The 25652-nt window shown below is 43.7% G+C and overlaps 1 protein-coding gene across 3 annotated transcripts in view; it reads left to right on the top strand.

The window, feature by feature from the left end:
* The window catches only part of Aff1 (AF4/FMR2 family member 1), a 214019-nt gene that overhangs the window by 65778 nt on the left and 122589 nt on the right, over window positions 1–25652 (top strand). The window contains exon 1 of one of the 3 annotated variants that reach the window (XM_045143708.1): window positions 8868–8943. The exons of the other annotated variants lie outside the window; for them this stretch is intronic. Within the exon in view, the coding sequence (XP_044999643.1) occupies window positions 8927–8943 (17 nt within the window). The 5' untranslated portion in view covers window positions 8868–8926. Of the gene's footprint in view, window positions 1–8867; window positions 8944–25652 lie in introns of those variants that run through there. 3 annotated transcript variants of the gene reach the window in all.

Here is a 25652-nt window from a genome sequence, read left to right as displayed (position 1 = left end):
AGGACCAAGTTTCCTTATCCCATCATCTTCATGATGTATGCTGGCTGGGAGCTTATGGTAGGTAGAGAGTGGAGGTGAAGCTATGATGGGGCATCTGGTTAGGCTGTGTTGGAGGCCTCCATCTAGAGAAGAGGGGCATGGGCATATCAACAAAAGACATTGGCACCTTGAGTGGAATAGGAATGAAGCTGAAGACGGATCACATTGGGAAGGAAGGGCGTTAAGAAGTCCACCCCTCCCAGGGATGCAGCTGAGAATGTGTGAGCCCCCCACCCCGCGCCCCCGCCGTAGGGGGGATTAAGTGAGTATCATCTGGCTTATAAAATACTTCCTCTGTTTGGGTAGTAATGTTGAAAACCAACTGAGGGAAAAGGTGGCAAGAAAAATGATCTCATCATGAAGTGTGGGTGTTAGAGGAAGGATCTGAACTGATAGAATGATAGTAAGGTTGGGAGACTATTTTAAGAGATAAGCATGGCAGTCTGTGAGGCCAATTGTGAGGCAGAGGTAAGAGGATCACTGTGAGTTTGAGGCCAGCCTGAGCTAAAAGTGAGACCTTACCTGCAGTGAAGGGAGTGTTTTACTTATTTGCAAGCAGAGAGAAAGAGAGAGGGAAGGAGAGAGGGAGGGAGAGAAAGAACATGTGATGTGATAGGAACTTATGATCTGCTAGTGGGAAACACCCTTTCAATTTTGCCTCCTGCAGAGGTCCCAAGGGTGGAAGTGATGAAATCCCCCTTCCCAGGTTCTTTCTGGTCCCTTCCTTGGTTGCAATGTTGTCCTGACTTCTGCTTTGAGGAGACTGTCCTTTGCACACCTTACATGCTGCTAGGGCCAGCCGATCTGTATCTCACCTATCCCTGTGTGCGGCACATTGAGCATCATTTCGAACAAGCTCCCAAGTGTCCTTTTAATACCTTGGGAAGTGTTTGAGGTAGTTGGAAAGAGTGGACTTGACACTGTGGAGAGAGTGTTCTGTAGGCTGGAGTCACCAATGATGCACAAGACAGAAGTATTTAGAGAAGAGGAGACCCATGGTGACTTGTACAGTTTGACCGTGGTAGCATTTGATCCTAGGACCTGGACATGTGAGTAGAAGGGATTGTCAGGTCAGAAAACTCACAGAAATTCGAGCAGGGGCATCAAAGTCTGCAAAGAGCGCTTGAAGATGACACTGGTGCCATGTCAGGAACGAGGGTCTCTTGGCCCATATACAGGAAGAGACTAGATGGTAGCTTTCAAGAGATGAGATGGGTTTTTTAATAAAAGAGCTGGCTCTCGGACTAAGATAGAGAAAATGGGAGCTAAGTTAGAGATCATTTTATAGTAGACAGAAAAAAGTAAAGCTGAAAAGGATGTGGCATGGCAAAGGGACAGGGGGCCAGTCTGTAAGAGCTGCTCATAGCCAAGGATGGATCCTTTGTAACAAAAAATAGATCATGTAGTATTGGATTCTAACTCAATTCAATGCAAATACCCCTAGGGTCAGACTGACACGAATGGGTCACTGAATAAATAGTTACAGAAATCTCATACAGAAAGATTTGATGACTGCCACGCTCCCTAGAAGGAGGGAAGACACTGACCAAGAGAGATATATCTACCGACATCCAGTCAGAATTCCTCAGAACATTCAAGGTCATGAGCAATAAGGAAGGACTGGCCGGGCGAGGTGGCACATGCTTTTGATCCCAGTACTTGGGAGGCAGAGGTAAGAGGATCACTGTGAGTTCAAGGCCCTGAGACTACTGAGTGTGTATTCTGTGTCAGCCTGGAAGATCCTACCTCGAAAAACAAAACAAAAAAGAAAAGAAATAAGGGAGGACTGAGAAACTTTTACAGACAATGCAGTATGTGACACTGTTGGACCCAGGAGCAGAAAGATAACATTAATGGGAAAGCTTGTAAAATCAAAATAAAATTTGTCCTTGAGCTCACATGAATATCTATGCCAATGTTGATTTCCCAGTTTTTGTTTTTTTTTTGAGGTAGGGTTTCGCTGTAGCTCAGGCTGACCTGAAATTCACTATGTAGTCGCAGGGTGGCCTTGAACTCACATCAGTCCTACCTCTGTCTCCTAAGTGCTGGGATTTAGGACTGTGCACCACCATGCCTGGCTCAGATTTCACAGTTTTTATTTTTTTTTAAGTTTTTCTTTTAACTTTAGTTTTATTTATTTATTTGAGAGAGAGAGAGAGAGAGAGAGAGAGAGAGAGAGAGAGAGAGCGAGCGAGCGAGCAATGGAGAGAGAATGGGCACGCCAGGGCCTCCAGCCACTGCAAACGAACTCCAGACACATGTGCCTCCTTGTGCATCTGACTCATGTTGGGCAAACACCTTAACTGCTAAGCCATCTCTCCAGCCTGATTTCTCAGTTTTGACATACAGTAATATAAGATACGAACACTGGGAAAACTACCCAAGGGGTTATATGGTGTCCTTAGCAACCTTTCTAGAGATCTAAAGTCAAATTTATTTTAAACTAGGCATGGTGGCACACACCTGTAATCCCAGCATTGGGGAGGTTGAAAATTCTGGGATCAGAACCAACCTAGACCCCCCACAAAGAAAAGCCTCAGAAACTAAAACCCCAGTTTTTGTTTTTTTTTTAATGCATGTGTACCTCCCAGTGCCTGACACTACCTACACAAGACCATCAAAATAGGAGGAAAAGATCATGACATCAAAATAAAAGAGAGACTGATTGAGATGAGGAGGGGATATGATGGAGAATGAAGTTTCAAAGGGGATACTGGGGGGAGGGAGTGAATTACCATGGGATATGTTTTATAATTGTGGATGTTGTTAATAAAAACTTGAAGAAAATGCTTGTGTGTGTATGTTGGTGAGGGAATGGAGAAGTGACTCACGTGGATGGGCACAGATGTTGGAAGGGATAAACTGGGATTTCTTTTTTTGATTATGAAAATTTATTTAAACCTGGATATTTTATCAATGCAAACAGAAGATATTGAAAAGTGTAGGCTAGAATTAAAGAAGGTGACATTTGTGAAGAAAGTGGTGATGTTGAATAGTGGTTTCTAAACATTTATGTTTGAGAGCTGAGGATTCTGTGCCGGCCTTACATGCATAGGCCCTGGACTGGATCCTCAGCACAAGCTCAAACAACGTGGTAGCCTTTGCCTGCTATTCCAGTATTTAGGAAGTAGAGACAGGAGGGGATCAGAAGTTCAAGGTCGCATAGCTACACAAGGCCCAGCCTGTACTACATGAGACCCTGTCTCAAAATGTTAAAAATTTAAACAAAATAAAGCCTATCATTATTATTATTTTGGTTTCTTAAGGCAGGGTCTCACTCTAGCCCAGGCTGATCTCAAATTCATGACAATCGTCCTGTACCTCTGCCTCCTGAGTGCTGGGATCACTTGTGCCACCACCCCCAGCCGCCTATCACTTTAAAAAATATTTATTTATGTATTTATTTGAGAGAGAGAGAGAGAGAGAGAGAGAGAGAAGTAGAGCATGAGAGAATAGATGTGCCAGGATCTTTTGCCAATGCAAGCAAACTCCGGATGCGTGCATCATTTTGCATGTCACTTTATGTGGGTACTGGGGAATCAAACCCAGGCCATCAGGCTTTGCTGAGCCATCTCTCTAGCCCAAAGCCTATCATTTCTGTTTGAGTTCCTCCTGGAAAGGCTAACAATTTACAAGTCCTCATTGTCAAGTCTCTGTGAGGTTTATTTGACAGAGGAAATCTGGCTTCCTATGGCTGTCCTCATTTTATATGCTCCTGTGTGGTTGGCTGGAGCAAGGAGTGGATGCTGGCTTGATACAGCCTTGTTAACCTGGATGCTTAGAAGGAGGATCTACTTGCTAAGATGTTTCATTATTTATTATTTATTTAGTTTTTGGTTTTTGAGGTAGGGTCTTGTTACAGCCCAGCCTGACCTGGAATTCATTCTGTCATCTCAGGGTGGCCTCAAACTCATGGCAGTTCTCCTACCTCTGCCTCTCAACTGCTGGGATTACAGGTATGTACTAAGCCCAGCCTAAGATTTTAAAAAATTTCTCATTTTTATTTATTTATTTGAGAGAGACAAAGTGTCAGACATATAGACATATGTATGTGCCAGGGCCTCTGGCCACTGCAAATGAACTCCAGACCCATGCACCATCTTGTGCATGTGACTTATGTGTGTCCTGGGGAATGGAACCTAGGTCTTTTGGCTTTGCAGGCAAGTACCTTAACCACTATGCCATCTCTCCAGCCCCTAAAATGTTTTATATGAGCTCGAGTACTGAGACTATTCCTCCCTCTGAAGAACTGCTCCCTCCCTCTGGGTTGCAGGTTCTTGCCTGGAACCAAGTGCCATTTAAAATGACTGATGTGGGATGCATTAGAGGACTGCCCTTCCTTTGCTTGTGGAGAGAGGCAAGTGAGTCTGAGTGAATCCTGTCAGTAGTAAGAAAGGAGGCATTTTGGGGGTGGCATGGGAGTGGGAACCATTTGGAAATATAGGACCTGGAAATAAATTTACTTAAAACCCTCTGCTCCTGTGCAGTTTGGTTACCTCCAAGTAACCTAAGTTATTTTCTAATTAAATGTTTTCATTTATTTATTTATTTATTTTTATTCCGGTAGGGTCTCACTCTAGCCCAGGCTGACATAGAACTTACTGAGTGGGGCAGAGATGGGAAGATCACTGGGGCTTGGTGAAATGTCTTAAATATGCATATAAAATAATCTCTACATATGCTTTACAAATAAGCATTGGGGCACTTCAACAGTTATTCTGTTTTTATTCATTTCTGTTTTCTTTCTTTTTTTTTTTAAATTTTTTTTTAATTTTATTTATTTGAGAGCGACAGACACAGAGAGAAAGACAGATAGAGGGGGAGAGAGAGAATGGGCGTGCCAGGGCTTCCAGCCTCTGCAAACGAACTCCAGATGCGTGCGCCCCCTTGTGCATCTGGCTAACGTGGGACCTGGGGAACCAAGCCTCGAACCTGGGTCCTTAGGCTTCACAGGCAAGCGCTTAACCGCTAAGTCATCTCTCCAGCCCTCTGTTTTCTTTCTTATGAGACAGGGGTCTCCGGTAGTTCAGGCCCCTTCAACTGGCTAAAGCCAAGATGACCTTGAACTACTCCTGACCTCCTATCTTTGCTTCCCAAGGACTGGTCTGTTTGATTCTTAGACAAACAGGACTGAGTTCACACTTGTGATTATATTGAAGATGTATTCCATTCAGTTGTGGCTGTAGCTTAGCAGTAGACAGCTTGCCTAACATGTGTAAGTGAATTCTGTCCCTGGCCCTGTGGGATTAGCGCCTTCAGGAAATACCCTGCTGATCCGTGTGTGCTTCCCGTCCTGGGAAGTTGTTTCTTTGTTGCATGGGTGATGTCCCAGTATACCAAGTATCATTCGTTCCATTACTTTCACTAGAATTCTTCACTGCTTGACAAGTAAGACAGCTGTGAGGATTGTTTCTGTTTTGGGGATAGGGTGGGGAGGAGAGAGAGGTAGACAGGGTCTCATGTGTAGCCATGGCTGGGCTGAAACTTGTGATGTAGACCAGGCTGCCCTCGACCTTGCATGATCCGTCTGCCACCACTCAGGCCTAGCTCCTAGCTAGGCTCCGACTGGAGGAAAATTTCTCCTGTACTTCTTCTAGCATTTTCAGTTCTTTTACAAATCTAGTATAATCCTACTTCTGGTTCAAGTTACCCTAATTTACATCCTGCAAACCACTTAGAAGAGTTCAGGGAATCTCAAGATAATTGTGATTTTATGTTTATTTCTACTTTCCCTTCCTACTTTCTTTTTATTTGCATGTGCAGCAGGACCTCTTGTCACTGCAAATAAATGACTGACCAGCTTTACCTGAGGGGCTGAGAAATTTAACCCAGAACAGCAGGCTTTACAAGCAAGCACCTTTAACTGCTGAGCAATATCTCGAGTCTCTTTTCCTCTTCTCTTCTTCCTTGTTCTATTGAGGCAGAGGGTCTCTCTCTAGCTTAGGCTGACCTGGAACGTACTTTGCAGTGCAGGCTGGCTTAAAGCTCATGATGATCCTCCTACCTCAGCTTCTAGAGTAGTAGGATTAAAGATATGAGCCACCACACCCAGCTGTATTCCCTTTCTTTATGAGTAAATATTTGCTCTATTGTTTTTCATTTTCTCGTCTCATATTTAAATTGTATCAGAACAACTACCACTCTAGAGAGAATAAGGTAATCTTATTATTTATTAAATTATTATTTATTTAAAATATTTTTATTTATTTGATAGAAAAAGAATGAGTGTACCATGGCCTTTTGCTGCTGCAAGAAAGCTTTGCCAGGGGCTGTCATACTTTGCAAGGAAACACTAACTGCTAAGCCATTTCCTCAGCTTTTTTTTAAAAATCTATCTTATCATTTATTTATTGTGGTGCTGGGGAACAGACCTATGGTATTGTGTGTACTAGGCAAGCTCTACCACTGAGCCAAGGCCCTAGCCTGAAAAAAAGAAGTAATTTTAATATTAGCGATAAATTTCTAGTCTGTGGCAAATGGAAATTTTGAGTAAGTAATATGAGTGATATTATGAACTATTACTTTTATTTTGATGTTCTTATAAAATGGTTTAGTGCTTGCAAATAAATCATACATATCATCTGATATATACAAAGGGAATGCTTATTTCTGTGTGTGTGTGTGTGTGTGTGTGTGTGTGTATGTGCTTGTGTGCGTGCGTGAATGCTGGCACGTATATGAAGATCAGAGGACAGCCTTGAGCGGTGTTCTTCCAGCCTGTTTGAGTCGGGGGCTCACTTGCTGCACTGCTGGGCAGGCCAGTCTAGCTGGCCATCAAACCTCAGGATTCCACTGGCTCTGCCTCCTGTTGCCTGCGCTTTAAGATGGGATTAGCATTTGCCACTTTGAATCCAGCCTTATGTGGGTGCTGGGGATTTGAACTCCAGCCAGCAGGCTTGTGGAGCAAGCACTTCTAACTGCCGAGCCATCTTCTTAGCCCCAACTTCATCTGTTTTTGATGTAGGCTCTCAATATGTAGTCCATGCCAGCCTCCTGAGTAGGTGAATTATGGGGTGTGGGTGCTGCACCCCAGGGAAGAGAGATTTTCATGCCTTCTTTAATACCTCAGTTGCACAAACCAGAGATTGCAATCCCTTTGTCTTACACTTCAGTGGCTCTTTCACCTACTGGAGCATGATTTTATACCTTCCTGCGCTGGTCATTTGTAATCTGTTGGTTTATGCAGGTCTTCTAAAATCACATCACCGCCATTGTGGTCTGTCAGGAAAACTTTTAAAATATTGGGAAACTGTCAGGTACAGTTGCAGGTGGCTCAGTTTTTATTATTAGCAATAAATACTGTCAGCTGTTTTTCTTGAGGTAACACTTTGTTCATTTTAAAGACCATTTCTGCCAGATACCCAAGTGGGAATAGCCACATTCTGTGAAAAGAGATTTCCTTCAAGTGAATATGGTCACCCGTGAAAAAACAGCTAGTTGAGCTTGCAGCTCCGTTACACAAGGACAGCCACCGCACTTCCGGGTCCAGCAGAGCGCTTGGCGGGCAGAGTCGCAGTTTAATGGAAGTGACAGCTGACTTTTGGCTTCATTATGGGCACTCGTAAAGGAAGCTGGCTTTTTAAAACACTCGGATGCGGTGTGCTGTGGTGAGGACTGCGAGGCTCTTGGGCTCATTGGCTGCCCCAGCCTTATTAGTGCTATGGTGTCAGCAGTTCTCTGCAGGTAGGTGCCTCTGCGTGATCAGTGCTAACGAAAGCACCAGTGAAAGACAAGCATTGCCCTTGTGATCTTTTAAACATAGTCCTGACTTCTGGAAAGGCTTAGGGACTCCAGTCACTTTGAGGTGTAGCATTGTAGTTTTAGGGCCAGACCTTACTTAATATGTGTGCATTGCACTTCTTAGTGGATTGTGAGACATGGGTAATAAATACTGTCGTGAGTTTAGGTTTAGGTACCCATTCAGAAATCATGGAAGTGTTGCCAGAGCATCATGTCCATCATCATGTCACTGCCCACAACAGTTTCTAACTGCTTGGTTTTAGGCATGGCCTAAATGCCTTTCCTGGTCCTCTAGTAGGAAGCGATTTTGGTGTTTACGCATGGATTGTGGTTTTTGCATACTTTTGTTTTTGTCTTTACACAGTCCTTTAATTACTCAGGGACTCACATAACGTGATTTGTTTTGTGTCAGCTGCATGTTGTCCCCAGAGGGAAGTGGCTTTGTAAACGTTTGTGTCATGAATTCAAAACTGAAAGCACAGCGAGACGAGCGTGTGTTCGAGAGGAGCGTGTGTTCGTGGTGCCGCTTGCTTCCTGATTGGCAAGGCCGGGAGCGATGAGAGGTGTGATCGTGGGTTAGCTGCGGTGCTCCCTCTCCTCTTGAGCTGCGCGTTCCGGCGGCCGCTGTTTGCACCGAGCCCTCGGCTCCGCCCCGCCCCGGCCCAGCGCCCTGTCCTTTTAAGGAGGCGGGCCGTACCACCAGAACTCTCCCAATGGGGGGTACTGCGGGCCGGGCGGCCCCTGGGACGGAGCCCGGGGCGAGTCCAGCTCCCCTGAAACTTGGGGTATCCACTGCTCCTCTTTTGGGGCTCCGGCCAGCCCCGGGCCCCCTGATCAGGATCCTCTCCCCGGATCCGGAGGGCTGGTGCGAAGGGTGGCTGGCCGCCGGCCTCAGTGCCCGGATGTCCATCAGGATTAGCGCGAGCCAATGCACTTGGGGGCGGGGCGGGGCGGGGCGGGGCGGGGGCTGCTCGGGACGCCGGGCTGGGGCAGGTAGTCTCCGCACCTCGGGTGTCGCAGGCTGCTGCGTCCCCGCCTGCGGCTCCGAGAGCGCAGCGGGCGGGCGGGCGGGCGGCCCGCGCTGGAGGCGCCCATGGGCGCCGGACGCCCCGCGCTGTGAGCCAGCGAGCGGGCAGCGAGCGGAGCCATGGCAGCCCACCCGAGGTGAGACTCCGCCGTGCGGGGGCGCTGGGACGGGGCCGGCGGCTTCGTCGTCCAATGTCACCCCAGAAGACTTTGGGGAACGGAGCAGAAGGAGCTGCGCACAGCGGGAGAAGCAGCGACTTGAAAAAAAAAAAAGTTAGATTCGAGTCAAAGAGCCCTCTTCCGCCAAAATAACTGTTCTTCTTCTTTTTTTCCTTCCTGGAAATTGAGTTGATTGCACTTGTCTGCCTGCGCCTAAATTTTCCTGTGCGCTCTTTGTGCACCCTTCCCTTTGGCTCTCCCCCACGGCTCACTGGGTCTACCGCGGGATTTTGGAGGGGGTGCTGATTAATGGGAAGTAGAATTGGCGAGAGGGAGAGATTGGAGTGTGCCTTGTGACCGAGAGGCTTGGACTGCCAGAATGCACGACCCACATTAACTAAGGGCAGCCGAGTGGCTGCTGAGTCGGCAAAGCCCGCAGTGCGCGGGGCAGGGGGAGGCAGGGAAGGAGCCGCCGGCGCTGTCACCGGAGCCCGCGTGGGCTGCTGTCGTGGGCTGCTGTCGTGAACCGTGATGGTTAGGGTCGGGCTCAGTGGGATTTCATCTGAGCCGTGACAGCGGTCGGCACCAAGCGAAACCGAGGAGTCATGCATACGTTCGTTTAAACTTTTGCGAGAAAGTGTGTCTGCACGTATGTACAATACCGGGAAGGCGCTTCAAAATAGTGGTTGATGTAGGACAGTGATTTTGGGGAGGGGATGTTTCGGAAGGCTGAGTTACGGTAATGATAGGTCTGAAGACCCAGATCACAGGGCAGTCGACAGGAAATGTTGAAGTCTTGAGCAGATACTGCTTGTAATACTGTCCTAAGATAGAACTTTTTAGGAAGCAGGGGAAGTCTCCAAAACAGAACCCTCTGAGTGCTATCTGTGTGTGTGTGTGTGTGTGTTTTGAGGTAGAGACAGTCTCTCTCTCCAGCCCAGGCTGACCTGGAATTCACTATTTAGTCTCAGGGTGGCCTCGAACTCAAGGCAAACCTCCCACCTCTGCCTGGGATTAAAGGCGTGCCCCACCACGCCTGGGCCTATCTGGTTTTTATATTTAATCCTCTCAAGTTGGGGGTTTATCCTCAGCCTCCATTTTATAGATTGTTCTAAGAAAGGACCCAGGAGTAGCCAAGCAAAGAATAGGAGAACTTGGATGAGAAACAGAAGTTACATCCTTACTTTTGCTAGGCTCTTAACTGAAAAGTAATACTTATTTTAGTAGGAATATAGACCCAAAACTCTATAGGTCCAGTACTTGAGATGTTACCACAAATAGAAACCACACATTGATTTTCATAATGTCATTACAGTTATTGCCAGTGATGTAAAAATAATCTCTTACCATTTCCCACTTACTAATGGAGTTAAGAGACTGCTTTATCTTGTTTGGATAAGTCATAAAGAAAAACACAGTATTATACTATTACTTTTGATCTGTGAAATAAGTAGTAATGTAACATGGGGATTTGAACCCAGGTTCAATTCAGTCCAATGCTTGAGCCCTTAAACTAATGATAAAAGTCAAATGAGATAAAAAGGTAAGTTGGATACTGTGAGTGCCAGACAGAGCATTAAGCTGCTGTAATTGGATTACTCTTCTGGGTCAGCTAATAGATAAGTGTTTTTATTATCCACCTTTGATAGTTAAGGAAACTGAGGACCAGGCAGGGTGTTTGTTGCCTGAGGTCACACAGGTGGAACTCCAGAAAGGCTCTGCAGCATTTCCTGACTGACACACTGCTTCTGAGGCAGAGTTGAGATCTGAGTGTAGAGCTGCGAACCTCAGTGTGGAGCACACAGCGCGCTCTCGGCCCCCGTTGCCGCTCATTGTCGCGGTGTGAGCTGTCAGCACGGTGGTTGTGCGTGCTAGTGATTAAAAGAGGGGGCTCTGCGTTGTCTCTGGTGCTCTGCCTGGCCTCCCCACACGCCCTGGAACTAGAAGCAAAACCACAAGGCCACTATGTGTGTTGTTTTCTTAGCCTGCCTGCAGGGAGTATATATCATGTTGTAAGTGCACCCCTTCAGTTATACCTTGAATGGGGTCCAAGCTTCTGCAGACATTCTGTTGGGTGGGAGAGCAGATAATCTTAGATCTAAAGAGAGAATATGTGGAAAAGATTCAAGGTATTTTTGGATTTCAAGGGAAATCCTAAAGCTAGGCCAAGTTTCTGTGAATAATGCTAAGAAAAACTAAAACATTCCTTAACATTCCTTGTGATGTATAATCTTGTGCACCGAAGCCACAACCATGGGTCATATAGAGTATTTGTTTGCTCTTGAGACGATTAATTTGGACTGTCAGGCTCATTGGACTTAGGGACTCATACTCAGTGTTTCCCACAGTACCTTCATTGTTCACTGAAGTAATTCATAGATGGGAACTTAGTTGAAAATATTGCAGCAGTGAAAGTGAATACTGGAGCACACCCTTGGCTGTTTCCTCTAATGAGCACGCCATAAGGAATTGTCCTTCCTGATTTGATATTGGTACATGTTACAGGCTAATTTTTTTTTTCCTGTGAGTGGGCTGTTCGGTGGCTTCATGAGGTAAGCTGCTGCTGCTTCTAGTGTTCCCTGGATAAACTTAAATTATTTTTAAATTAATTATTTGAGAGAGAAAGAGAATGGGTATGTCAGGGCCTCTAGCCACTTTAAAAGACCTCCAGACGCACGCGCCACCTTGTGCATCTGTCTTATATGGGTCTTAGAGAGTTGAACCTGGGTCCTTTGGTTTTGTAGGCAACTGCTAAGCCATATCTTCAGCCCCCTGGATAAACTTTGAATGATGGGGGAGACTAAGTATTTCTTAGCTTGTGAATGATTTTAAAATGGAAGTTAACATATTTTATCTCCTCCAATCCTAAAAGTAGGAAATTATTTCTGTTTTGCATTTGTGTTTTTTTTTTCTTTTGCAATAGAAGGCATTTGTGGACTATAATGTGAATTGTTTAACTTTCAAAAATGAGGGTTTTTTGGTTGGTATTTCAAAAGCAGTTAGCATTTGGTTTCTTCAGTGCGGGTTGGGAAAGGAGAACGGCAACTTAGACGCGTCACATGAGCTGCAGCAGGGCCTGTGCTGTCTCAGCTCCCGGCACGAGCCTTCTTTGGAACCTGTAAGCACAACACACGGGGAATACGCTTCTGGAGATAACTGTGATAAACCTGCTTGCTTGCTTTCTTTTTTTTCCGAGGTAGGGTCTCACTCTAGCCCAGGCTGACCTAGAATTCACTGTGTAGTCTCAGGCTGGCCTGGTACTCGCAGCGATCCTCAGCCCCTAGAGTGCTGGGATTAAATGTGTGGATTAGTTTGCTTTATGCTGAGGCGTAATTGTGTGATGAAATAAACAGGACACTTTTGCATGTGTCTCCTGTTTCCCCAACACCCTCTTTGAGTCAGTTCTTAAATTTTGGAGAGGAGTATGTATTTACCTTCACTACTGTTAGGTGTTAGACAGTTTTAAAACAATGATGACAACAGTAAACAAAACCACCACTGACGACTCATTCCTGTAATCACAGCCCTTGAAACGTAGAGGTAGGATGATCATGGGGCAAGCCTGGGCTATTGAGTAAGTTCCAGGTTGGCCTGGACTAGAGTCAGACTATGCCTTAAAACAAACCAAAAATAAAATTAAAATAAAGGGCTGGAGAGATGGATTAGCAATTAAGACAGCTGCCTGCGAAGCCTAAGGACTTAGGTTCAGTTCCCCAGAACCCAGGTAAGCTAGATGCACGTGGTGGCTCATGTGTCTGGAGTTCGTTTGTAGTGGCTTAGTGGCCCTGGCATGCCCATTCTCCCTTCCCCCTCTCTCTAATAATAATAAAAATGAGGTATTAAAATTTAAAAACACTGGTATACTCTGAACCCCTCACCCCCATGGCATATGCCCACCCTGGAAGGAAGGGTGTCTGGATGGAATGAGGGAGTTGAACTTGCTTTTGGTGTGTGTGTTCAGTCTCAGAGGAGCCATCTTCCAGACAAACTGCAAAAGGAAATTGGGTCTAGTCTGCTCTCCCACAGTTTTTCCTTTTGATTTTTGTCTCAAATTAATGATAATGAAGCTTTGAAACAATCACTAAAGTAGCAAAAAGTCAGATTGTTCCCTAGATTACTCTAGCTGGTCTTTAGTGGCTCCCTTGATTCTGGCAGGGAAAAGCTTCTTGCTGCAAAATGAGCTGCTCTTAAACCAGTGCTGAACCAGTTTCGCCCCACCCTTTGCCTCCCGCTTCTGAGTTGTAGCTACTGATTACCTGGGCAGTACTGAATGCAAAGCAGCCCTGATTAAATAGGAGAAAAATACCACTACTTTGCAAAGTGTACTTGAAGGACTAGAGGGCAGTGATGGATGCAGTCTTTTGACCCTGTGAATGTTCTCGTTTCTCCTGACACCAGTCCACACAAAGCCTCTGACAGAAGAGGCACCATGCCTTCCTGCGTATCCATGGCCCAGCCGAGCTTCCTGACTCACAGTCTAGCGCTTCTTCCATGACGAAACTGAAGGAGCCCTGAGTCATTTTCCCCTCAAGTCAGCCAGTTTGTGCCAATGTTGTTTGGCAAAATTAATGGAAATGATCACTTAGATGTAGGTGGATCTGTGCTGTAGCATGAGATGGCTGTCCCTAGCTGGATGGACCTAGAGTCTTCAAAATGAGATTCAGTAAATTCTGCCTTATAATTACATTTAAATTCAAATATATTTAAGAATGAAAAACGGATCTTAATCATGGCTCTGAGGTGTCCTGTCATGTTTGTCTTGACCATACAAGCCTAGGTATTGCCTACTAGCTGTGGGAAAGAGGAACTTAATTGATATTTGAAATGTACAGACTGCTTACACACACACACACACACACACACACACACACACACACACCCCTTTTCTGATAGCAAACCTCTTCATTTCGTTTGTTTTCCAATACTGGGAAGTAAATGCATTCAGATTCTGTATGTGAAAAAGTGTGCAAGTACAGTTTGTACCTGTACGTGTTTGTTGGTTCAGAACTGCAAACATATAGTGAACAGGAATATTTCTTTGTTTGGGCTCAGTTACATTTTATTGATATGCTATTATGCTATGAGAATACCTTACCGATTAAAAAATTTTTTTTGTTTATTTTATTTATTTATTTGCGAGCTACAGACAGAGAAAGTGGCAGAGAGGGAGAGAGAGAAAGAGAAAGAGACGGAGGGATAGAGGGAGGGAGGGAATGAATGGGCACTCCAGGGCTTCCTGCCACTGCAAAGGAACTCCAGATGTGTACGTCCCCTTGTGCATCTGGCTAATGTGGGTCCTGGGGAATCAAGCCTCGAACTGGGGTCCTTAGGCTTCACAGGCAAGCACTTAATCGCTAAGCCATCTCTCCATCCCCTGATTTTTTTTGTACTCCTTTTTATTATGCGAAGAAAAGTTGGAGATGTCTGAAGTAGGGGTTCTAGTTGTGCCTTAATTTATTGTAATTCACTTTGTTAAAGATGAAGCATGCATTCATTTGCTCACAATAGTAATACAGAGGCAGACTGTATAGTGTCTTGCTCAAATGTAAGTCTTAACAGTTGAAAATTTAAATTCAGAATATCAATTGGGTCTAATACAGGGGTAGAGGGAGGAGGGACAAAAGTAAGAAAAACCAAGTCAAGTGCTGGCCTTCTGTGTCTGGTAGTGATCAACTTGGAGACTCCTCCCCTGTGCAAACTTTCCCTTCCTATCTATCCTGTGAGTTAAAGCTTAAGCAGATGTTCAAGGCCCCAAGACTAGGTATACCAGGAGCCCTGTTCTTTGCCGAAGGTCTGTTTTCTTGTATTTCTTGATTGGCTTTCTTTTTAATTGAATCAGCTTAGAAGGCTGTCAAATTCTTAATACTTTAAATCTGACACCAGATCCCTGCCTTAAGAAGTCTCACTAGTGACATTATCTTTTTCTGAGGAACTGAAGCAAACAAAGGGAAAACATTGGGGGGAGGGGGGAAGGGGATTGTTTGAGGTAGGGTCTCAGTCTAGGCTAGGCTGAACAGAAACTACTCTGTAGTCCCAGGCTGGTTAGGTCCAGGCTGGATCCTGGACAGAACCCTGCTGGCTCTGAGGCCAGGGGGCCACGTTGCAGCTTTGTGAAATGCTTTGCATGAGAGGGAGGGAAAAATCTTGTAACCTGTGTCAAGCAACACAGTTAAATTTTTATTTAATACATAGTTAAGTACCCACAGATTCTCTCGTCAAAGCAGACTAACAGCTAGCAGAGTGTGGGTAACATCAGTTTAGGTTCATATTTTCCTTGACTGAAATGTTGAAATGCCAGATGTTCTGATGTTTATAAATGACACTTAAAGGAAGGGTATGGAGAAGACAAACAGCTTGACCATGCTGCACTTTCCAGGAATTGCTGCTTCCCAAGGGCCTGAATGCATAGTTTACCCTTTCCTGTGCCTTGGGGCTCCGTCCCAAGCCCCTGGGTCTATTCCATGCACAGCAGGTGCCCTTGCTGTGCTCAGGGAAGACCTACAGCTGTGAACTGGTGGTGAATTATGTCCACACGGTGAGCTGAAAAGAAAGCTGTGCCCTTCTGAACACAAAAGCAATGCCTAGGATCACTGTTGTTGAACAAATGATGTTCAGGAAGAAATTTTAAATAAGGCCCCTACTGGGAAGTCAATGTTAAAACTACAGCAGATGGCACTTCCTGTAACAAAATTCAGGAAACATTCTGGTATGTGGGTGTTGTAACTTTTCAATTCTTGGAACTTTCCTTCAGGAAACTGCCCTGTCAAAAGCCAAGCAGTCGATAAAATATGGGGCACAACTCAAACAGTGCTGTGCAGTGTAATTACATTTTGATTTGCCGCATATGTTTTTGTGGCCACTACAGACCTGAGATCACCACGTGACCTCCACCCTGGGTACCGTGTCTGGATAGCTTATTAAGTTGTGTCCCCTTCCCGTTTGCTCATTTTAAAATGCAGGTGTATCTGATTTACTCTGGAGATTATTTGTGGAAAGTGCTTTAAAATTAACCACTTCTCTGCATTTTGTACAGTACTAGGAAAATGTTTTCCTATCCAGTTTTGCAGAAGTTGGTTTAGTCTCATGATAAACTGTTTACCTTATGCAGCTCTAAGCTACAGGGCCTTTCTTAGGTGGTATCTTTTAGCTACTAAAAACATTGTTCAAAAAGATGAGTTCCCAATATCATCCTCTGGTTTCATTTTTGTTTTTTTGAGGTAGGGTTTCACTGTAGCCCAGGCTCACCTAGACTTCACTATGTAGCCTCAGGCTGGCCTTGAACTCACAGTAGTCCTTCTGTCTCTTACCTTCCAAGTGCTGGGATTAAAGGCGTCTTCTGTTTAGAAAAGCATTTTTATTTCTTTATGAAGGAGGGGTGGGTTAGAGAGGGAGAATTGGTGAATTTCAGGATTAAAGTGTTGGCATTTTTCCTTTCCATGCCTGCAAGGGGGATTGAATTTAGGGCTTCTCACCTGTGTTCTCTTTAAATAATATTGTATTTATTTGCAAACAGAGATAGAAGAAAGACACAATGGGCGAGCTAAAGCCTCCACCACTGCACATTCTAGACTCATGCGCCACTTTGTGTATCTGGCTTTATATGGGTACTGGGGAATCAAACCTGGATTGTTAGGCTTTGTAGGCAAGTGCCTTAGCCATTTAGACATCTCTCCAGACTCTCATTTTGTTGATATTTTAAAGAAAATATTTATTTGACAGAGAGCGGGAGAGAGTGGGTGTGCCAGGGCATCTAGGCACTGCAAACGCTGTCCAGACACAGGCATCACCTTGCTCATCTGGGTTATGTTGGTACTGGAGAATTGAACCTGGGTTCATAGGCTTTGCAGGCCTTAATTGCAAAGTCATGTTCCATCCCCCCCCCTTTTTTTTTCTTTGAGGGAGGATCTCACTGTAGCCCAGACTGACCTGGAATTCACTCTGTAGTCTTAGGGTGGCCTTGAACCCATGTCAGTCCTCCTACCTTTACCTCCCCAGTGCCGGGATTAAGGGTGTGTGCCACCATACCCGGCTCAAATGAAGGACTTATAGTTACGTAATTATGTATTTAGATTTCTGTTACTTGAAGGATGTGTGTCCAGTGCTAGGATTTATGTTTGGCATACACAGTGAAGCCTTGGGTTCAATTCCCAGTAACACAAAAATAAAACCAGTTTGAGAAACACAATAGAAAATTTTCTGCAAGTAAAATGAGTTGTGGCCTTATAGAAATTAAAACATACTTTCTAATAGTCAAATACAAAACATCTCAGGATCCTTTTCATAGCCTATATAATTAGGAAGACGGAAGTGGAAGCCATTGTTGTCTTAGCTGTGATGTGCTGGAAGAGCAAGGAGCCCAGATAGGCCATCACCTCCACCTCTGTGTCCCCAGTCTTGCCAGGGTCCTTCAGTGCTGAGGCCGATGGCACGTTAGTGGAATGTACTGCCTGAGTTTGAATTTACCTGCTGAAGGATTATATCAGTCTGAGCGCTTTGTGCATGTGGCTAGCTTGCATTCAGTAACGGCATATATTTAGTAATAGTTCCTATCAAGTGTTGATGGATGCTTTGCTGTTCACAAAGGTCAGCCATTGTTACAGCATGTGTGGAGCTATAAGTTGACACATTATTTGTTTTGAAGGCAAAATGAATACCACAGCAATATAACTTGAATTATTAAGATAGAGGTTTAACTGCTACAAAAATACAAACATGTTTAACAAGTTTTGAAAAGAAATTTGGAGGAATAGTTTTCATAATTCGGAGTCATCAGATAAGGGAAATAGTAGAATTACAGAAGTCCTAGCCAGAGTTCACAGGCCCCAGGAAGTGACACCAAAGGCAGTTCATTTGGCTACTAAGTACAAAGGCTTCTAGTCCATGTGAAGGTCTGTTCATGGGAAGTGGGGCAAAGGTGCTCCCCCTCCACCCAAGCAGATCTTGCCACCTTAGTTAACTTACATATGTTAAGTTAGTCAGTGTCCACACATGAGCTTCTCATTAAAGAGTGGAAGCGGAGGCAGGAGGGATGGCTTAGTGGTTAAGGCATTTGCCTGCAAAGCCAAAGGACCCAGGTTTGATTCCCCAGGACCCATGTTAGCCAGATGCACAAGGGGGTGTGTGCGTCTGGAGTTTGTAGTGGCTGGAGGTCCTGGTGTGCCCATTCCCTCTCTCTCCCTCTTTCTCCGTCAAATAAACAACTAAAAATAATTAAAAAAAAAAAAGAGTGGAAGGGATGTTAATACATTTAGAAACAGAAACAGGTATATTTTTTTTCTCAAGAGATTCAGTGGCTTCTTGAAAAGATGTGGTCATAAGAAACTTGTGTAGGAGCTGTAGGCTCTTGTCTGAGGAGACAGTGTGCTGTGGCTTCATGGACCCAGCACTTGATCCCTTGTCCCTGCTGTACAGTTACATATTCAAGTGAATGCCTGCAGTTGTGAGCCTTTTGTGTCATATATGGTATGTCTTAAAGCTATTTTGTCATTTACTTGCAAGCAGAGAAAGAGGGGTAAGAAGCAGAGGGAGAAAGAAAATGGGTGTGCCAGGACCTCTTGCCAATGCAAACAAACTCCATATGCTTGAGTCACTTTGTATATCTGGTTTTACATGAGTACTGGAAAATCGAACCTGGGGCTGTTGGGCTTCGCAAGCAAGTGCTGAGCCATCTCCCCAGCCCTGGTATGTTTTTTGTTTTTTTTTTTAATCATTTTTTCCCTCCTTCTCAGACACTAGAGTTAAAGGTATGTTTGTACATTATGCCTAGCTTTATATTTAAATTCCTGTCCATTTAATCTGCCTTGAATTGAGAGATCAATTAAAGTCTCACATAGTTAGTGGGTTTATTTTCCTTAGTGTCTTATGGTACTTTTGCTTTATAGGCATTGAAAAATGAATTTGCATAGATATTCATAACAGTTATTCTTCCTCTTCACTATGTAGCCTAAGCTGGCTTTGAACTTGCCATCCTCCTGCCTCAGCACCCTCAGTGCTAGGGGGTTAAACCAGGCATTACTATGCCCGGTTCATATCTTTGGCTTTATGAGGTGGGATCTTGCTCTAGCCCAGGCTGACTTGGAATTCATTATGTAGTCTCAGGCTGGCCTTGAACTCACAGCCATCCTCCTATCTTTGTCTCCCTGGGCTGGGATTAAAAGTGTGGGCCATCAAGCCTGGCTTAACTTTTAATTTTAAAGTTTATATCGTCTTAAGTTGTCTCCTTTGCTGGTATTAGCTAATCATCTTTCTGAAGATATCTCTTAGTATAGATGATCTTTTTGAAAGGTATGTATCTTAAGTCTTTATTTTGATTTAAGGAGGGACAGTTCCATAAATCTTCCTTCTTTCCTATCCTCAAAGTGCTCATTCTGTTCCATTTATTCAAGAATCTTCATCGAGGGGCTTGGAAGATAGCTCAATGGTACAAGGCATTTGGTTGTAAAACTTTCTGGCCCAAAATCAATTCCCGAGCCACACACGTAAGCTGCAAAAAGTGGTGCAGGTACGTGGTATTTGTTTGCAGCAGCAAGAGGCCCTAGTGCATGCAGACACGTACACAGGTAAATAAATAGAAATTTTAAAAAGTGCCGTCATAGACACCTGTGTTGCTCTGTAGTTAGTATGCTTTGGTATGTGACAGAACTGATCTCCTTTCTTTCTCTCGATATTCTTTTCTGAAACATACTTTGAGAATTTCTATAGTGATTTTCTTGTGTGTATTTTTCCACATGAACTTGACTGTGTTTTGTCAGAAAACTTGTGGCCTTTTAATAGGATGACTTCCTCACAAATTTGGAAAACCTCATCCTGTTTTTCAGAATATTAAAGTTTAAAACAGGATTACCATGCTCTTTGTAAGTTTTCATGAAATGGAAAAGACTAAGTTGGAGTGCCAAGGACCCGTGAATCACTCAGCAGCTTCCATTGATGTATCATGGAGACATTTGGAAAGTCCTGTTTGCCTCACTTTCACCAGAAAGCAGTAAAACGTCCCTTTGCTCTTGTCATCAGTGAAAGTATTGCTAAGAACACTAATAGCTGGGTCAAACGCTCCCTGCGATTCATAGCTGAGCTTAGGCAGGGAGCTTTTATAGTTGTATCTTTGCTGTGGGTTCACCTCACTGTATAGGAGACTTTTCATTCAGTTCTGCCATGACAGTAGCTTGACGTCCTTTACCCCTACCCCCTTTTATAGCTTAGTAAGCACTAAGAATTGTTTTGTAGTTAACAATGAGAAAGCACTATCTTTTTTAATCTGAATAATTTGCCCAAACATTTTCTTTTTGTTCTTTCTGCTTTTTCTTTACATGATAAGTGTTTTCACATGGTTGCATCATTCTTTACTTGTTTTGATAATTGAGTGGAGTCAGTGTGTAGGGAAACAGATTGAGCTTCCTCTGTCTAGTTTTGTTTTTTTGGTGGTATTGAGGAGTGAATGTAGGGCTTCATTCATGCTAAGTGTATGCCGAGCATACTTTAAGATTTTTATTATTATTATTATTATTATTATTATTATTATTATTATTGTTTTTCAAGGTAAGGTCTTGCTCTAGCCTAAGCTGACCTGAAATTCACTATATAGTCTCAGGGTGGCCTCAAACTCATGGCCAGGATTAAAGGTGTGCACTACCATGCCCAGCTTTTGAGCTTATTTCAGACTGTTGGTGCTTTTGGGGTTTGTCACTATGTTTTAGCTTTGAAAAGGCAGAGATAAATCTTCCACATATTTTATGCATATATATGCCATACTAGAAATACACTCATGCATGCGCACGTGCACACATACGCGCGCGCACACACACACACACACATAATAATAATGTTGGTGTTTTTTTCCTTCCTTCCTTCCTTCCTTCCTTCCTTCCTTCCTTCCTTCCTTCCTTCCTTCTTTCTTTCTTTCTTCTTTCTTTCTTTCTTTTGAGGTAGGGTCTCACTCTAGCTCATGCTGACCTGGAACTCACTCTGTAGCTCTGTACCTCTGCCTCACCATGCCCAGCTAAAATACAATTACTTATTTATTTTTGTTTTTTTGAGATAGGGTCTTACTCTAGCCCAGGCTGACTTGGTATTCACTATGTAGTCTCAAGATAGCCTTGAACTCATAGTGATCCTCCTACCTCTGTCTCCTTAGTGTTTGGATTTAAGGCATAGTCCACCATGCCTGGCTCTAAAAGTACATTTTAATTTTATTTTAGTATTATTATTTATTTATATTTATTTATTTATTTATTTGAGAGCAACAGACAAAGAGAAAGAGGCAGAGAGAGAATGGGCGAACCAGGGCCTCTTGCCACTGCAAACGAATTCCAGATACATGTGCCACTTTGTGCATCTGTCTTATGTGGGTCCTGGGAAATTGAGCCTCTAACTGAGGTCCTTAGGCTTAACTCCTAAGCCATTTCTCCAGCCCTAAAATACATTTTTAAAAGGCCAAAATGATGGGTGGGGAGATGGCCCAGTGGATCATACATACATAACTGAGTACTTGAGTTTAAATCCAGGGACCTATGTAGAAGCTGGAAGAAGTGTGCTCTGTAAATAAATCCTGTGCACCTACAGCCAACTAGGAGGAGGAGACAGAATTGCCTGGAAGGTCATAAAAACAATAAACAGTGAGAGACCCTGCCTCAAACAAGGTGGAACACAGACTGATCCCAGAGTTATTCTCTTTTCACACACACACCAATTGTATGCATACGTGCATATATACAAACACAGAATAAACAAATAAATATATTTTTAAAGGGCCAAAGTAGCCTGTTCATATCAACCTGATGCTGTGTTATATATTGTGCTGGGAGCCACTGTTATTACAGAGATATTAGCATGTTCTGTAGCTGTCATAAATGTTGGAGTCTCTTAAGGGTAGTGGGGGTGGAAAGCATACTGAATAATTTATTCATTCATAGTTATTTATAGTTGAAGATGAAGTAGCGTAGCCCACAAAACCCTAATACACGAGGACTTCTAGGATGTTTTTACACACACACATACGCATACACATATTAGCGTTGGACCAGAATTACGACACTAGGGTAACTTGGTATCATACATACAGTGAAATAACTTATAATTTTTTTTAACTTCCTAGTATGCACTCCTTTCTTTTTTATTTTTTATTTATATACATTTTTTTTTATTAGTTTTCTATTCAGCAAATACAGGCAGTTTGGTACCATTATTGGGCTCATCCCTGACCTAACCCCTCCCCATTGGTCCCTCCTTGTTGATGTAAATGGGTCGTGCATTGTGGGGTTAGCCCACAGTTACTGGTACGAAAAATGTCTCTGCATATCCTGACCTAACATGTGGCTCTGACATTCTTTCCGCCCCCTCTTCTGCAAAATTTCCCTTAGCCATGTTGGGTTCATATTTGGTCTGCTTCAGTGATGAGGTGTTGGGGGCCTTTGGGGCTCTGGCTCTCTGATTTGGTAGGAGTTGATTTTTCTCTGTGGTCTCCTTCCCCCTTGTGCTGGTATCTGGTTCATCAGGAAAATAGCACCCTTGCTTGTTTAGCTAATTTTCCTTAGTTTCAGCCGGGGCCCTTTTGAGGTATGATGGGGTAGCTCTCTCCTTAGGATCTGCATCTATCTGAAAAAGAGAAGCAGATTCTCCAACGGACAGTAAGTTAGCTCCTGGACGAATGAAATAACCCTTACTTTTTTTTTTTTTTTATAGAGAGTTTGATAGGTGTAGGCCCTCTTGTAGCCCATGATTGATGGTAGCTTGATATTGGAGATTGAGCTTATATTTGGATATGATTCTGACATGTTTTCCAGCTCCAGCTATGGATTTTGTACCACTGAGGGGATCAGTTAGCCAAATCAAGAGCAGTTGGTTCCCCACCATGGCTGTGTGCCACTATTGCACTTGTGTGGGCATCACAACCAGTTATTTGTTGCTAAGTAGGTTAGACCATGAGTGCTTGGACAGATCTTGGTCATTTTCCCCAGTCACCCATGTAGCACCTTCTGGCACTAGATATGCTGACTGTCTGGGGACTGACTCTCTCCTGGCTTCCAGCCATGTCATTCCATTTTACGTGTCAGCTACATATGGTGTCTTCAGCAATAGGGTCTTACCACTGACCTTTGGTGGGTCATCAAGTACTCTGACAGAAATCTGTCATTCTTTTAGGAAACCTTGTAGGTTTCTCTGATCAAAAGCTCATTGTGGATGATAGCCCCATGCTGGTACTGGGAGTCACAGGTCAGTGCCCACTAAGAAAATGAGGAAGAATATAACTAATGTACAAGAGTTAAGGAGGAGAAAGAGAGAGAGAGAGGAAGAGGGAGAGGGAGGGAGGGAAGACGTAGAAGATTTAGGTTATATTGATCCTACTCTCTCCAGTGTCTTGTGGTTCAGGTGTTTCCTATAAGGGCCTGGTAAGGTTCAACCATTTGGTCTGCCTTTTAGGAAGTAGAATTTTATGGTACCATTGCCGTTTGGGTCTAGATTAGTGTTTCCCACCCTTTCGATGCCCTCCCCGCCCTCCCCATCCATCCTAGTGTCTAGTCCATGAGATGCTTGCTGGGTATGTAAGGTATCTTGGGTAGATTCAGGTTATGTGCTGTAGATGAGTGAGACTATGTGGCGATTTTTTTTTTTTTTTTTTGGTGATTGGGTAAGTTCACTGAGGATGATCTGTTCCAGGTTCACCCATTTTAATTTAGGATTTTTAATTTAAACTCAGCAGGTGGAAATTTATTTTATCTCCTTGATTATTTTTTTTTCAGGTAAAGATTGACCAAGGAGCTGGGCACCCAGCATTTGGGAGGTTGAGGCAGAGGATCACAAGTTCAAGCCTAGCCTAAAGAATAAAATGATGGGCTGGAGTGATAAGTTAGTGATTGAGGCACTTGCCTGTAAAGTCTAAGGACTCATGTTCCACTCTCCAGATCCCACCTTAGCCAATTGTACAAAGGTGAGGCAAGCGCAAGGTTGCACATGCCCACTAGGTGGTGCAAGTGTAGAATTTACTTGTAGTAGCTGAGGCCCTGAAGCACCAATTCTCTTTCCTCTGTCTCTCTTAAACAGAAAAAAAAATGAGATGACATTGAAATCCTCTAAATTACCATATCAGAATCATATTATAATATTTATATTTTATAGACTTTCTTTAAAAATTTGCTTCAGCATAAAGACAGAAAAAGCCACTGAAAATTATTCATTTACTTCAGGGAAAATTTTTTGTTTTAATTAAACAACTTACAGTATTTTCATAGTTGAGCTGGTCAGAGTGAGTAGTTATTTGAATAGCTTTTAGAAATTAAAAAAAAGGTTTTTAATATGGTTTGGACTTTTCTTCTCAAAATGTGTTTGGGTCCCAGGGAATATTTTACAGAGGCAAGAAAAAAAGAAAAGTCATGTGATAGGAGGATAGGCCCAAGGCTAGAGTCCAGGGATTCTTAACCTTGTGCCAAAAAGTAAGACATTTGGGACAATAATAGAAAATGGGAGTTGGTGACACAAGGTGTAAAAACTATCCTTAAACAATTGGTTCTATATTTATGTTACGTTTTTTCTTTAGTTGGGGGCAGGGAGGAGTAGTATAACAGATTTTTTTTTTTAGGTTTTAATTTGAAGACATTTGGGGAAAATCAATTTTGGCAGTTATTTGTAATGATGAACGTGGGCAGTTTACAGTCAGGTGTTACGTATAGTTTTGACCTCTTAGCAAGAGCAGCTGCTCATTAGGCATTCATTTATTGGGTGTTCTATTAATATCCTGAGCCAAAACCTTTGCACATTTGGTATTATTTAATATACAAGAAAGAGATTATCACCCTGTTACAGATAAAGAAACTGAGAAGCTTGCAGGGATATTAATTTGACCAAGGTCATGCAGCCAGCAAATGACGGCTGATAATCTAGTCTAGGCTTTGACACATCTTCAACCTTCATACACTTGGCCACATGGCCAGTGCTTGTTGGTTTACGGGTAGAGCAGAGGAAGGACGGGGGAAACAGGATGTGGCTGGGGTTTCAGTCTGCTGTGAAAGGGCTGGGGAAATGGGAAAGGGGAGCCAAGAGCAGGGAAAGTGGTTTGTGAGAACTTCTCTTGAGTGAAGTCCTGGTGAATGGAATGTTTCCCCATTTTGGCTGCTAGGAAGGTGTCCTGAACCCGCCACCTGCCCCTGGGTACTGTGAGGAAGGAAGAGGTGCTTCTTCTGAGGAGTGTTGCTTGCAGTCAGAGTATCCATAGGATTCCAGCTCTCACCCACCCTCAGGATCCTGCTTCTGCAGAAGAAACTGATGTTAGAAAGATACTGATAACTTTCTACCCTTTCCCTTTTAATATAAAGTGCACGCCCCCCAAGAAATTATGTGTTTGTCAGTCTGGACCCCTCCTTTCCCTTTGTGCCTGCTGTCCTGTTCCGGAAGCTGTCAGCTCTGGAACCATAGTCCTGTGCTCTGTTTCAGGTTCTCTCCTAGGGAGGAAGAGGATGGGATGGAGCCCTGCACAGAGAGTGGGCGTGGGGAAAGTCAAGCCTTCATCCTTTGCTCAGCACTTGAGCTAACCCTGTGCTTGTCTGTGGAAATGTAAACTAAACATTTGCACAGATCAGCTATTGAACGTTTCCTGTGTGCTAGGCACTGAGCTCAATCATAAGTTTATATTCATTCCCTTAATTCTCACAGTAGCTCCCCATTGTCATTATCATCTCCGTGTTGGAGATGAGAGAACC

Source organism: Jaculus jaculus, chromosome 2, assembly GCF_020740685.1.
Source record: "Jaculus jaculus isolate mJacJac1 chromosome 2, mJacJac1.mat.Y.cur, whole genome shotgun sequence".
NCBI lineage: Eukaryota > Metazoa > Chordata > Mammalia > Rodentia > Dipodidae > Jaculus > Jaculus jaculus.
The sequence above is the reverse complement of the archived record's forward strand: the minus strand, read 5'-3'. Positions and strand labels throughout refer to the sequence as shown.